We start from the raw sequence: 13537 nt of genomic DNA on the forward strand, positions 1-13537 counted from the left end.
TTAAAAATTAGCTATCCTCCAGTCATCTGGTATAGTAGCTGACTTAAGTGATAATACCTTATTACTGTTTAATTTATCTATTTGTTCCAAAACCTCCTCTACTGACACCTCAATCTGGGACAGTTCCTCAGATGTATCACCTAAAAAGAATGGCTCAGGTGTAGGAATGTCCTTCATCCTCTGCAGACCAATGCAAAGAATTCATTTAACTTCTCTGTAATGGCCTTGTTTTTCTTGAGTGCTCCTTTAGCATCTCAATCATCCAGCGACTCCACTGATTGATTGGCAGGCTTTCTGCTTCTGATGTACTTAAAAAAAACATTGCTGTTAGTTTCTGAGTCTTTTGCTAGTTGCTCTTCAAATTCTTTGTTGGACTGCCTAATTATACTTTTACTTTACTTTTACTAACACCTGCTTTACTAACAGTCAGAATCACCCTGAGGAGTGTTTTGCATGCAACCATGTGAGAATAAAGTCTCTGCTCAAGAAGTCATATTGAAATCGAAGTCTGTTACCCTAAAAAGTCCAAACATCTTGCAATTATTTGGTGAAAGCTTATATGTAATTTTAATATGAAACAAATTTTTAAGTAGTTGAAACTGTTTACAGCAAATGTAACCAGTCGTTAAAATATAATGAGTATCCAAAAAATTATAAGGCACACCCAGTTGTAGTCAATATAATAAGTTAGCCTGGGCCAAAAATAATACAAAGAAATTCAACTCAGAATTCAGTCCTCCAGTCACTGAACTAAAAAAACCTGTAAGTACCATGACAGTGCTATTTAAAGTAACCAGCAACCAACACACAGAGAGAGAACACGGATATATACAATGCTAAAGATGGGATGTTATTAAATGGGCATACGTATATTTAGCAATGTTTTAGCAAAGCCAAGTTATGTTTTTGATACAAACAATTTAAATGTCATTTATAGTTTTCTTTTCAATTTATTTTTCACATCAGAGAAAATGTCCATTTCATTTTTAATCCAATATACCGAGTAACCTGAAGTGCCAGGAATGAAGTCATTTAGTTCCCCAAGGTATTTCTTCATCTCACTAGAAGAGACATAACCTACAAAGTGAAAAAAAAAAAAATATATATATAACACCACAGAAACTACAGCACCTGGGCCAGTCTTTTTTATTGGACTTTCTGGAGTGTGGAATGAATATCCACAACATTAAAAACACTGTTGATATGGGGTGCGGGAGAATCACAGACACAGTATCACAAACACAGAAATGCCTAGTACTTTATTACTATTTTCAGTAAGATTACATCAAATGTTATATAATGTATTTCAGAGAAGAGCACTTTGTTGGGAAATACATGCAGCTCCTGAAGCTCAGCCATCATTTCCCCAGGGAAAGCAAGCACAAGGTTGCAAATGTTATTAAATCATTTATAGTATGCACACAAGTTAAAGAAAGGCTTTTTCACTGGTGCAAATTGGAGAGAAAGAACCTTTATACTGGGAGTGATGTCCTTGAACAATCCTTCTCTCTACCCCGTCGGGTGCACACTAAATGGCTCCTATGCATTAATATAGTCTTGTTTGAAGAGTACTACGTTAATGCAAGCTAGGAACCTTTTAGTTTGCAACTGCAGCATTCACACAGGAGTGCTACAGTGCAGCACTGGTATGCACTGCTATTCATACCCCCATAGGCCAAACTGTTGGGCAACGTAGACATAGGTTTAGTGTAGTGAGGGAATGAACTTGTCTACTAGGATAGAAATTCATTTCTGTGCAGAAAAGACAGGACCAAGCTTATATATCACTTTAGTCCTGCTTAAGCCTTCAAAATAGAATTTAAGTTGCCCATAAGGTTGGCCCTCTGCACAGGGGTGAATTTCACAGTAGGTGAATTATACTGAAAATAATTAATACATGAAAAGTATTGTAATAGAACCCCATACTGCACTTACCAGATTCAGGAACCTCTCATAATGATCAACTAAGAAAAGGGGTAGCCATAACACATCCTCTAGAAGGATACCTAGATAATGTAAATTTTTTCTTATCATCAGCATCTAATGACACACATCCGAAAGTGCTCGTGAAACTAGATGGAGTATCAAAAGCACAGGTGAGCTCCCAAAGAGTCAAAAAATGGCAAATACAGCACCTGTTTTTAGGAGGGGAAATGATGGATCCAGAGAGTTCCTAGACAGTCATTTAAACTTTGATGCAATATCTGATAAACTGCTAGAAATGTTAATACACCATCACTTTTGATACTTGCAAACACCTAAAGAAATTAAAGTGATAAACTGGGGACAACCTGGATTCATCAAAAACAAATATCAAATCAATTTTAGTGAAAACTATACCCTTTGTTGAACCTAACTGTTAGAAAGTTCACATGGTGAGAAGGACATCTCACTAGAAATAGATGCAGAATTGCATGAATATTGATTGTATAGAATTTGCACAGAAAAGATATACTGCATGATTTTCTGTCTGCATTATAAAGAAATCAAGCATAGAATAGGCCAATCCTCATCAGTATCACCCATAACATTGTTTGCATTTGTTCCATTTGGCGGAAAGTTCACTTATATTAATCTTTACCTGTCACCATGTTGTTCACTGGATAATCCTGAAGTGGACAGTATGCAAGTTTCCCTCCCACTGATGTTTTTGATACTCTTTTTTCTTTACTGCTGTAGAGAAAAAAAAGTGTTATTTTTGCTTCTTTCGTTTACTTTTTAAAGCTTGCTTTCAGGAATGGCTGTATTACTGGATTCGGCTATTCGTGGGAATTTCAAATTTTCCCTTCCCTGCCAATCTATAGTCAAGGCTAAGGACCTAAATTCCACAGCAAGATCTCCGCATTTCTGAAGAAGTCCAATGTGGCAAGATGAAAATTCTGCAGCAAGCTCTGCTAAATTCACAAATGAAGGTTTTTATTGAATTAAATATGGACATAAATAATACAATGGGTACAGAATCCATTGTCTTATTTATTTTGATATCACATTCATTTAATTTCAGTCTGGCCTTCCATCTTTAATTTTAATTGCACTGCAGATTTTTGTATTGAACATATAACCACAGTGCAGAAGTTGACAGGAGAGGAAGTTGAAAGTTTTGGCAACTAGGCAGGGCACAGTTGAGAACAAGTGGAATACAGTTCCTGGGATAAATACATTAGTTGGATGTTTCCGCTAAAATGATCAACAGCAAAATAATTATGGTTGAGATCTACACTGTAATCACTAGGATTCAGAGTTATCGATCAATTGATATGTTATACCAGGTGTGGCCAAACTGTGGCTTGCGAGCCACATGCAGCTCTTTTACAGCTAAAGTTTGGCTCGCAGAGCCCCCCATGCCTCCCCATTCTCCACCTACCAGACTGGGAGGAGGAGCTCAAGGCTTCTACTTTGCGGCGGGGTGGTGAGGCTAGGGGCTTCAGCCCTGCAGGAGGTGCCTGCCGTGGCTCAGGGCTTCAGTCCGGCTCTTGCTGAAGCCCTGAGCACTGGCAGGCACCTCCCACAGGGCTGAAGTCCCATGCCCCACCCCTCTGCCGCAGGGCAGAAGCCCTGAGCAGGTGCAACCGGCTCTCGAACTTCTGAAGGTTATCGTATGCAGCTCAGAAGATCAGTAAGTTCAGCCACCCTTGTGTAATATGCTCATGTACCTAAACATCAGGACCTATGCAATCCTAACATGGAAATAAAGAAAATACCTTCCATCCAGGTCTTTTTTGCCCTTTATTCTTTGCTCATCCTCTTTTATGCTAGTCTTTATTTCAACTGGTGTTACTTCATCAAGCTGTAGATGTCAACATACATTTTGATTACAATTGTGCATACAGCCCCTTCTGACTTGATAAGGAAGCAAAGGAAAATTCCTCTGATAACTATCATTTTCAGTTTTCTGACACTCCATGATAGGCACTATCAAAGGCAAATTTTACAAGAGGGCAATATGCCCCGGTGTGTATGTGCACACATGCACACACACACACAAAACAAACTTTAAAAATCACACAAACACCAAAATTGAAGTGGAAACAAAACAGCCTAATCTTGCCCAGAAGAGTGGACTGGGGTTCATCTCAAGGGGGAAATAATCACACGGCTGTGTGATTCCTTTACTGTAACTGCCATCTACAGCCCTTACTTCCTATCTAGAATTTACTTTGGGACTGTTACCAAGTCCAGTCCCATTTATCTCAGCTGCGAACACAGGACAGTGAAAGGTCCTTCAGCAGGGCTAAGCTTTTACTACTTAGGATTTTAATACTAAAATCAAACTTTGCAATATGTGTTGTGCAATAAGCTTGTGTTGATCATGTTGTCCAGAAATCTTAGCCTTTGGCAGGAGGAGATTCTTGCATAGCAGTAATTTGCCTGGGGAGCAAGAGATCTGAACCCAAATTTCTGGCATAGTAATACAAAGGACTACCATTAAGCCACCCAACCCAGCCAGCAATAACCAGAGAAAGCACAAAAGCTTTGTAACCTGCTTCTGTGGACTGAGTGCTTTATATCATTGTTGGCTTTTCTCAATTCATTTCATTATTGTTAAGAATATGGACATTGCTTTGTGGTGATGGTAGTGAATCCCTCTGCAACTCCATTTTCTGCAAGTTCTGAATGGTAGTTCCCTGGACACGATACAGTAGAAGAGGGATATACAGTAGGCCAAAGGCAGTAGTAGACATCTTGATTATCACAATTCAATCATAAAAAAAAAAAAAACACATTTGATCCACGGTTTGACTTGAAGTCCTAGGATGAAATCCTGCCTCCACTGAAGTCAGGCAAAATTTTGCCATTGATTTCAATGGGACAGGATTTCACCCCGATGTGCATTTAGTACAACCCTACCTGTTCCATCAGGGAATCATTCATCCGCTCCCATATAAAACTACCAAGTTTTCTTCTAATTTCTGTAATGAATAAAAATAAATTAATGTCAAAAGTATTACACAGTGGTATCTGTCCAGCAAAAATCAGTCAGCTAGCAGAGATGATCTTTAACCAAGCGTGAAACTAAATTGTAATGACCACTGATTGGTACCTAGGTCAGGATCTCCAGAAGTGGTTACACAGACTCCTTTGCCCCTCACACAGCAAACAGTAAAATAGGCCTCCCACACCTGGCTAGACATGCAGAGACTCTGCCCCATGCCAATGCAATCTGTCTCTCCTTTGGATCAGTCCACCCTGTTCGTGCTCTCTGAGGCTCGTGTGCGGTATGAGCTCAAAATAATGGGTCCTGTCACATGGGCTCTGCTGTTCTATCAGATCCAGGCTGAGCACTTATAAGAGTCTTTTACAAGCAGCTGGTTCCGCTCCAAACAGTTCCCTTTCTCCCATAGCTCAGGGTTCCTGCTCCCGGCTTATTTCTCTGTTTCCTCTCTGAATCTTCCCAGGTTGGTCCCCCATCTGCTCATTCACTCAAACCCTCCCAGGGGGTCTCTCTTTTTTTTCTTTTTCATGGCAAAGCAGACTTGACTGGCTAGTCCATAGCCGTCACCAGCTATAATTCCTAAATACCTAGGGATTTACATTCTCCCCTTAATTGATTAGATGACTTCTACATATGGAGGCATCCTTTCTTATGGCCATAAGGCTTGATACTGAGTCTGAAATAAGAAAAGGAGTACTTGTGGTACCTTAGAGACTAATAAATTTATTTGAGCATAAGCTTTCGTGAGCTACAGCTCACTTCATCGGATGCATGAAGTGAAATAATGACTATCACTGCTGGGTGCACACTCCAGATCCAGTTTAACACGAGCATTATCGCCACTAGTTCAGCTGTCATGACAGCTATACAATCGGATATTCTTTTAGACATATTAATTCCAATTTTGATACACAATATGCCATCCCTATTCTTCCTGTTTTTAATCTTTTGGACTCCCAGGGGTCAGAGTTAATTCTGTGTCCTTGTTTTGGAGTGGCACTCTGCTCTGCCTGCCAGGCTTCTGAAGAGTAGCAGGGAGGAGAGAAAAAGGGGGTATTGGAATGGCATAACCTCCCAGCCAATCAGGTTTGTGGAGAGTAGCAGGCTGCCGGAGGGGGGGGGGAAGAGGGGAGAGAAATGGGGAGAAAGGAAGGGAAGAGCTTTTTGCCGAGCCCCACATCAACTGTCAAGATACCAGAAACTGCATGATCTCAAACTTATAGCATAGATGACTCCAATCCATTCATCTGCTAGGTAACAAACAGCCAAACATATTAGCAAAGCAATACCTGTGGCATATGCCCTGACTGGGGGCAGCTCATGGAGCAGTAGCATTTGCTACAGCTGTACAACAGGGCTAGCATCTGCTCCTCCATGGGCAAGATCTCACTCACACTGCCAACCTAGACCTGCACCTAGTAGAGGGGTAAGCACCACCAGCAGCAGAAGATTCAGATCTACCTGCACTTCAGAATGGTGGATGCCTCCTGCCCTGGGACACTGCCTATGCCCCTTCTCCCCCAGTACACTCAGACTGAGGTCACTGTAATTTGACCATGTATGCTCAACGTCATCAACAGTCTCGGTTTTAAAACAATGAGTAAACTGTATGGTAAATGCTCTATATTTTTCCTAACCTTCTTGCACACAGGCAGGGGGAAGGATGAAGTGACCCAAAGCCACTGTCTGTTTCATTACAGAGCTGGCACTTGCATTTGCAGAGAGATAACAAGAATGAAAAACTGTAGCTTTACCCTCTATATAATCTAGGCTCTGGTGTATTCTAGAAGGAAAAAACAGAAAAAGCTTTTATAAAAAAAAGAAATGTGAAAAAAACCAAATCATAATTATTTGAATGATCAATTTAACCCTAGAGTGTACCAAGGCTGGACACAGTAAAACTGACAGTGACTAATGAGTTTAAAGGGATTGTAAGCTCTTTAGTGCAGAGACTGTCTTTTTGTTCTGTTTGTGTATGGTGCTGAGCACAATGGGATCCTAATCTGCAACTGGGGTTGCTATGCACTATGATAAGCCAAATAATAAATAAGAATAAGAACACTGTCATGCAATTGACCTACTTTAAAATTGTTTCAATTGTTATAAATATTAATATTTCAGAAGTTAATATAAAGCTTTCACAAAAAATATAGAGCATGTTTTATATCCAAAATCATTCATTAAATATACAGTACATGGAAACTGATATTACAGATGCATTTTTATTTTGAAACAAATTATATGATGATATATCATCACAGTACACAATGGGGTGTTACTTCAGAACTGAAGCCAGTGACATCATAAAAACTAAACAGAAAATGGAAAATTTTGGTAATAACATGCTGAATTCCCGTTAGCCTGATTAATAGGAGAATGTGGTGCACATGGCTAAAGTAACAGAACATTGACAATTGCCTGTGTGTGTCATCTGTAAAATGTATTTAGTTGACATTTAATCTATACCAGCAGTTCTCAATCCACAGCCTGCCTGCAGCCCCATTAGCACACAGCTGTAGCACAGCTGTGTGCTAAAATAAATTCAAAATTCACCCACTCTGCTCTGGCAGAAAGGGGAGCTAGTGTCAGGCAGTCTGCAGGAGCACTTCTGCCAGCAGGGGGCTGGTAAGTGCCAGGCATATGGGATTGTGGGGAGGGACTGTGGTTCTCAACCTGCTGCCCACAATGATAAATAGGTTGAGAACCACTGATTTTATACAAATATTCACTTCATGACTGAGGATCTTTTACAGTCTTTTCTTAATTTTAAGCTTTGCAACTCTCCTTTTAAAAAACCCCACTGTCAAGCCCTCTTTTGTTTTCTGTATTTCCTTTCCTTCTAATAGTTTAAATCATAGAATATCTGGGTTGGAAGGGACCTCAGGAGGTCATTTAGTCCAACCCTGTACTCAAAGCAGGGCCAATCCCCAATTTTTTTCCCCCCATCCCTAAATGGCCCCCTCAAGGATTGAACACATAACCTTGGGTTTAGCAGGCTAGTACTCAAACAACTGAGTTATCCCTCCCCCCTCAGGAGTTTAGCAGACTGAAAGTAAAATTTCTTTCCCTAGCGATTTGGCTGTTTTCCATTTGGCAAGTATTGATTTTTTTTTTCTCCCACCTTGCTTATAAAGACTGAATTTTCTATGTCTCTTGTTTTGATTGCTTCCTTATGCCTCAGTGAAGAAGTCAGCAACACTCTGGGATTTGAGGTTGTTAGCTAACTGTCACAAAACCAGCTGGGAGAGCATAACAGCAGAAAAAAATTCATTTAACTGTAGAATTGATGCTGGTTTGGAAAACTAAACTACTCTCCTTTTTTGTGTTTACATTTTTATTAACAAAGGCCAGGTCTACACACATTTTGTACCAGCATAAACTATTTTGATTAGGGGTGTGATATATATTTTTAAACCAAAATAGCTATACAAATGCAACCCATACTATGAATGCAGTTATACTAGTATATAGGTGCCTTCTACCTGTATAGCTTATTCCCCTTACCTTACAGGAATAAGCTATGCAGTATAAGTACCTTTAAGTTGTGTTACTTTAACTAGTTAAAGCTGTACAACTTTTGCATATAAGGAAGGCCAAAGTGGTTTGCTAGGAGACTTATGTATTTTGTCCAAGATGTCTTACCTACAGTTTATTGTAGCTGTGATTTTTCAGAAACGCTCAGCATTAGCCTAACACTGCCCCCTTTGAAGTACTTCAATGGGAACAGGTTGGGCACTTTTAAAAATTCCATCTGTGTTTAAGTTACTGCCATTAACTATTGAGATAATTATTTAACACTATCATTAATGTTAATAATTTTGTATTGCATTATGTTTAATTGTGCAGCTGAAAAACTCAGAAGCTAAATGTATACAATATATAATATACACAGAGCTCTAACAGATGCACAATATTTCCAAAACTATGGTAAGGGAATTATCATAACAAAAACAGAAAAAGGAAGGAGAATTTTGTTAGCTGAAGGCACTTGCAGAGAAGCAGGGGAGGGGTGATTAGGGTCAGGGCATTTCTAAACACTCCACAGACAAGAACACAGCCAAACAGCTACAAGAGTCAAACCTACAAAGTGTACCTCTGTGTATCAAGGTGTGAAGCATCACTGCTGAACAGGTAATCAGCACCATAATGAGTTGAAATCACTCCTCCTTCAGCCACTGCAGAAAAATGGTCACATTGAGCACATATGGCACTCTTGGTTTAGGATTATTACCCCCAGTATGTTCAAAACACCTTTATTTGTGGAGGTCAGTATCTCCAGTCCTAAGGAACAAAATATGAACTTCTGCTTTTTACCTGACAGTTCACCCCCAGTCATAGATTTTTAGATTTGAAGCCCGGAGGGATCATTATAATCATTTAGTCTGACCTACTGCATAACACAGGCCAGGTGCCCACTCCCTTCCTTTTACCTATGGACTTTTTAACCCTTTACAGATAAAGCAAGTAGAGAACAGCTACTAACAGGGATTTTATAGTTAACTGGCTGGGTGTTCATAAAAGGGAACTACCCCCCCCCCTTCATTTATCACAATAACTTTCTCTGCTAGATTGATTTATTAAATATTTAATCTTTTCAATATTTGTTCCCTATGGAGGTACTTAGACTGTAATCAAGTTATGCCTTAGCCATCTTTGTTAAGCTAAATTGATTGAGCTCCTTGAGTCTATCAATCACTATAAGCCACATATTTGAATCCTTTAATCATTCTCTTGGCTCTTTTCTGAATCCTCTCTGATTTATCAATATCCTTCTTGAACTGTGGAATCCAGAACTGGACACAGTATTCCAGCAGTGATTTCACAGTGCCAAATAAGAGGTAAAATAACCTCTGTACAACTGCAAATTCCACAATTTATGCATCCAAGGACTGCATTAGCATTTTGGCCACAGCATCACACTGGAAATTCATGTTCAGCTGATTATCATTATCCATCACAACCTCTCAATCTTTTTCACAGTCACTTCTTCCCAAGACAGAATCCCCCATTCTGTAAGTAGGCCTTCATTCTTTGTTCCTAGATGTGAATGTACCAGATATTGCAATCCCATGCAGTATCTTTGGGGACCATTGTATTCAATTTATGAATGGTTTATGTATGATTGTGTTCTAGTCCATAGGGAAGGGTTACCACACCTCACTGAGGAAATAAAAACAGTGGAAGGTGATTACCCTGGGAATTGTAAACAACTCCAGAGAAGCATCACCCCCAGGGGTGTTTGCAAATACTGCTTCAAACTTTGTGTTTTTCAGAGATTTAAACAAAGAAGCAGCTTTTGATATAAAAACCTGATCCAGCAAATGGACAGGACCTTCTGGCCTGGGAAGTGGGGGGCCACCCTTGCAGGCTGGAAGGACTTTGGCCTACTAGGGCCCCAAAAGACTGATGGGTGATAAGCTTTTAGTATGAACATTTATTTTGTTTTCCCTGTAATCTTTATTCTTAAGGTAAAAGCATGCTTGCTTAGAAAGAGCTGTGGAGTAACTGTAAATGCTGGCAGTACACTCACTGTTCATCACCCTCTGAGAGAAACCAACGAACAGATGCTGGCTGTTAGGCAGACTGACTTGCTTGGTAAGTGTAAGGCAGCTGCACAGCTTTAAAATCCCAGTCAGAAAGGAGTGGGACAAGGGTCTCTACCCAGAGACAGGTGATGACTGGAGACCTGTCTGGTCATTCCTGGAGTGGACTATGGAGATAGCGGGAAATATAGGCACAGTTACCCTGAAACTGACAGTATACATTTACATGGAGCTGTATTAAAATGCATATTGTTTGGCTGTGTCCAGTTTACCAAGTGATCCAGCTTGCTCTATATCAGTGACCTGTCCTTTTCCTTATTTACCATTCCCTCACGTTGTTTCATTTGCAAACTTTATCAGTGAGGATTTTGTTTTCTCTTCCTGGTCACTGATAAAAATGTTAAATAGCACAGGGCCAAGAAAGATCACTGCAGAACCCCACTAGAGAGACACTCACTCAGTGATGATTTTCTGTTTACCATTATATTTTGAGACCTATTGTTTAGCTAGTTTTTAATGCAGTTAATCTGTGCCGTGTTAATTTTATATCATTATAGTTTTTAATCAAATGTCATATGTTACCAAGTCAAATGCTTTACTGAAGTCTAAGTATATACATCAACACCTCTTTCAAATAACCTTGTAATCTCATAAAAAAAAAAATCAACTTAGTTTGATAGGTTTATGAAAAATAGAACCCATGTTGATTCGTATTATGTTACTCTTTTTTAATTCTTTATTAAGCGAAGCCTGTATCAGCCACTCCATTATGTTGCCCAGCCTCGGTATCGGGCTGACAGACCTATAATTATCCCCAAGTCATCCTGTTTACCCTTTTAAAATTGGCATATCAGCTGTCTTCCAGTCTTCTGGAACTTAAGTCTTTCAAGACTTATTGAAAATCAACATTAATGGTCCAGTGAGCTCCTCATCCAGCTCTATTAAAAGTCTTGGATGCAAGTTAACCGGACCTGCTAATTTTAAATGACTAACCTTAGCTGTTGTTTAACATCTTCCTCCAATACTAATGGAATAGGAAAAAAGTAATCCTATATGACATCATCTGTCTTTTCCCCAATACAGAACAGGTATTTGTTGAACACTACTGCTTTTTCTGCATCATTATTGATAATTGTACTGTTTCCATTTAATATTGGACTAGTACCATTGTTTGGAGTCTCTTTGTTCCTAGTGCACTTAAACTTTCTCAATTACATTAACTCTGGTCATAGAGTTCTCTTGGTGTCCCTTTGCTTCCCTTATCAATTTTCTACAATTCCTAGCTTCTGATTTATAATTATTACTGTCAACTTCCCCTTTCTTCCATTTATTATATTTTATTTTTGTATAGCGGTCTTCACTTCCCCTCTAAACCAGGTCTTTTTTTTTTTTTTTTTTTTTTTTTTTTAACAACTTGGCATTCTTCCTTGATTGTGGCCTTTTGGGCATCTAATAAAGTGTTCTTAAACAATTCCCAATTATTATTCATATTTTTCTGAATAAATTCTCCCTCACAGCTGATTCGGCTCATAACTGTTTTCAGCTTGTGAAATCAGCCCGTGTATTAGTGGTTTGGACTTTATTCTGTTTTCACATTATAAAAATGATCAAGTTATGATCCTGTACCTAAGCCCCCATTAATTTTTAGTTCTGTTATCTGTTCCACTTTATCTGTCAAGACACGGCCTAATACAGAACTCTCTTGTGTTGGATGCAACACCTTGAGTTAGAATATTGTCATCTATAATATTTAGAAATGCCAAAGATGTTTTAGTACTGACAGCAGGTCATGTCTAGACTGGAAATAAGGCGTAAATTTTTAACAGTGAGAGTAACCACTGGAACAATTTACCAAGAGAGGTGGCTCAAGGAATTATTTTGGGGAGGTTCCCTGGCCTGTGTTAAACAGGAAGTTACAGTAGATGATAATGGTCCCTTCTGGCTTTGGAGTCTATGAACGTGTCAGTTAGACTGAAATGACCCATGATTACAGCTGATTTTCCTACCCATTGTAGCGGGCTGTGCCAGGAGCTGGTCAGCCTGGTCCCCAGTGAGCTCTGATGGTCTCAAAGCACTCGGGGTGCAGAAACTGGGCAGACAGGGACACGCAGCCGCTAGCGAGTGCTATCGCCGGCTGGCCATGTGCTCAGTATGAGACACCCTCATACAGGCTGTGACGGTGCCCACAGGGCCATGCCTACAGCTGGGAACAGCCCTTGTGATGTAGCTCTGGGGGTGATGCTCCCCACCCACTGCCCCATGTGGGGCTTGGGCTGTCAGCTGGGACCTCTCGCCAGGGGCCAGCCACAGCGTCTCTTTACTCCACCTGAGCCACACAGTGGGGCCGGGTAGCGGCTCCCCCTGGGGGCGAGTGATCATGCGGCGCTGCAGCAACCTGCTGGGTGACCCCAGCCCGACGCTCCTGGCTGCCCACTCAGCTCTGGCAATGGCTGGAGCCCAGCTGGGGGAGGGGAGGCCGCTCTGGCAGCGGGCACCTGCCCAGTGCCCCCAGCTCGGAGACCCAGTCACCCCCGGAGCACTCCCGCCCGCACAGCCCCCGAGAGCGGGGTGCAGGGAGCCGGCCCGGCCCCTCAAGTCCCCCTCGGCGGGGCGTGCCACTGCCCCCCCCCTCGGCGGGGTATACCAGGCCACTGCCCCTCTCCGGCTGGGCCCCTCAGCGGCGTGTGCCCTCCCCCCCCCCAGTCCCCCTCAGCGGGACGTGCCACTGGCCGCTCGGGCCCCCCGCACCCCACAAATCGCGGAGCTCCCGGCTGACGCTCTGCGAGAACCAGGCGCTGCGGCCCCGAAACATCCCGCCTCCCGGGCCCAGGCAGCGCCTCGGAGCGAGCGCCCCGCCCTCCGCTTGGCGGGCGGCGCTGGGACAGCGCGGAGGAGGAGCCTGGCGCACTGCCCCGCCCACCGCCCGTCTCCGGGCGGTAGGGGGCGGGGCCTGAACAATTGCCCCGCCCATCGCCTCGCCTGGGGCTGCGAGGCGTCAGTGGCGCGCCTTGGTCACAGCGCCGTCAGACAGACACGCCTGCCCCGCACGTCAGAGTCGCTG

General features: G+C 41.8%; 1 protein-coding gene across 1 annotated transcript; it reads right to left on the reverse strand.

Annotated features, from left to right (window-relative positions):
• Nucleotides 1–290: 290 nt before the first annotated feature.
• Nucleotides 291–13534, reverse strand: TERB2 (telomere repeat binding bouquet formation protein 2). The gene is made up of 7 exons (XM_038420469.2): nt 13225–13534; nt 9027–9108; nt 6571–6716; nt 4849–4910; nt 3702–3787; nt 2582–2673; nt 291–1077 (listed from the first exon to the last, which is right to left on the reverse strand). Exons 1-7 carry the CDS (start codon nt 13445–13447, stop codon nt 932–934), a joined length of 837 nt encoding a protein of 278 aa, XP_038276397.2. The 5' UTR covers nt 13448–13534; the 3' UTR covers nt 291–931.
• Between the last annotated feature and the right edge of the window lie 3 nt (nt 13535–13537).

The sequence above is a fragment of the Dermochelys coriacea genome, chromosome 10 (assembly GCF_009764565.3).
Source record: "Dermochelys coriacea isolate rDerCor1 chromosome 10, rDerCor1.pri.v4, whole genome shotgun sequence".
NCBI classification, from domain to species: Eukaryota; Metazoa; Chordata; order Testudines; family Dermochelyidae; genus Dermochelys; species Dermochelys coriacea.

Excerpts from the sequence above, each read along its gene's own strand:
- TERB2 (XM_038420469.2), bottom strand. The coding sequence starts at position 13,447 with ATGGGCGGGGCAATTGTTCAGGCCCCGCCCCCTACCGCCCGGAGACGG. Across the intron at positions 4,911-6,570 it reads CCCTGCCTGTGTGCAAGAAG|AAATTAGAAGAAAACTTGGT; the intron begins GTTAGGAAAAAT and ends TATTCATTACAG. Across the intron at positions 3,788-4,848 it reads ATGATTCCCTGATGGAACAG|CTTGATGAAGTAACACCAGT; the intron begins GTAGGGTTGTAC and ends TGACATCTACAG.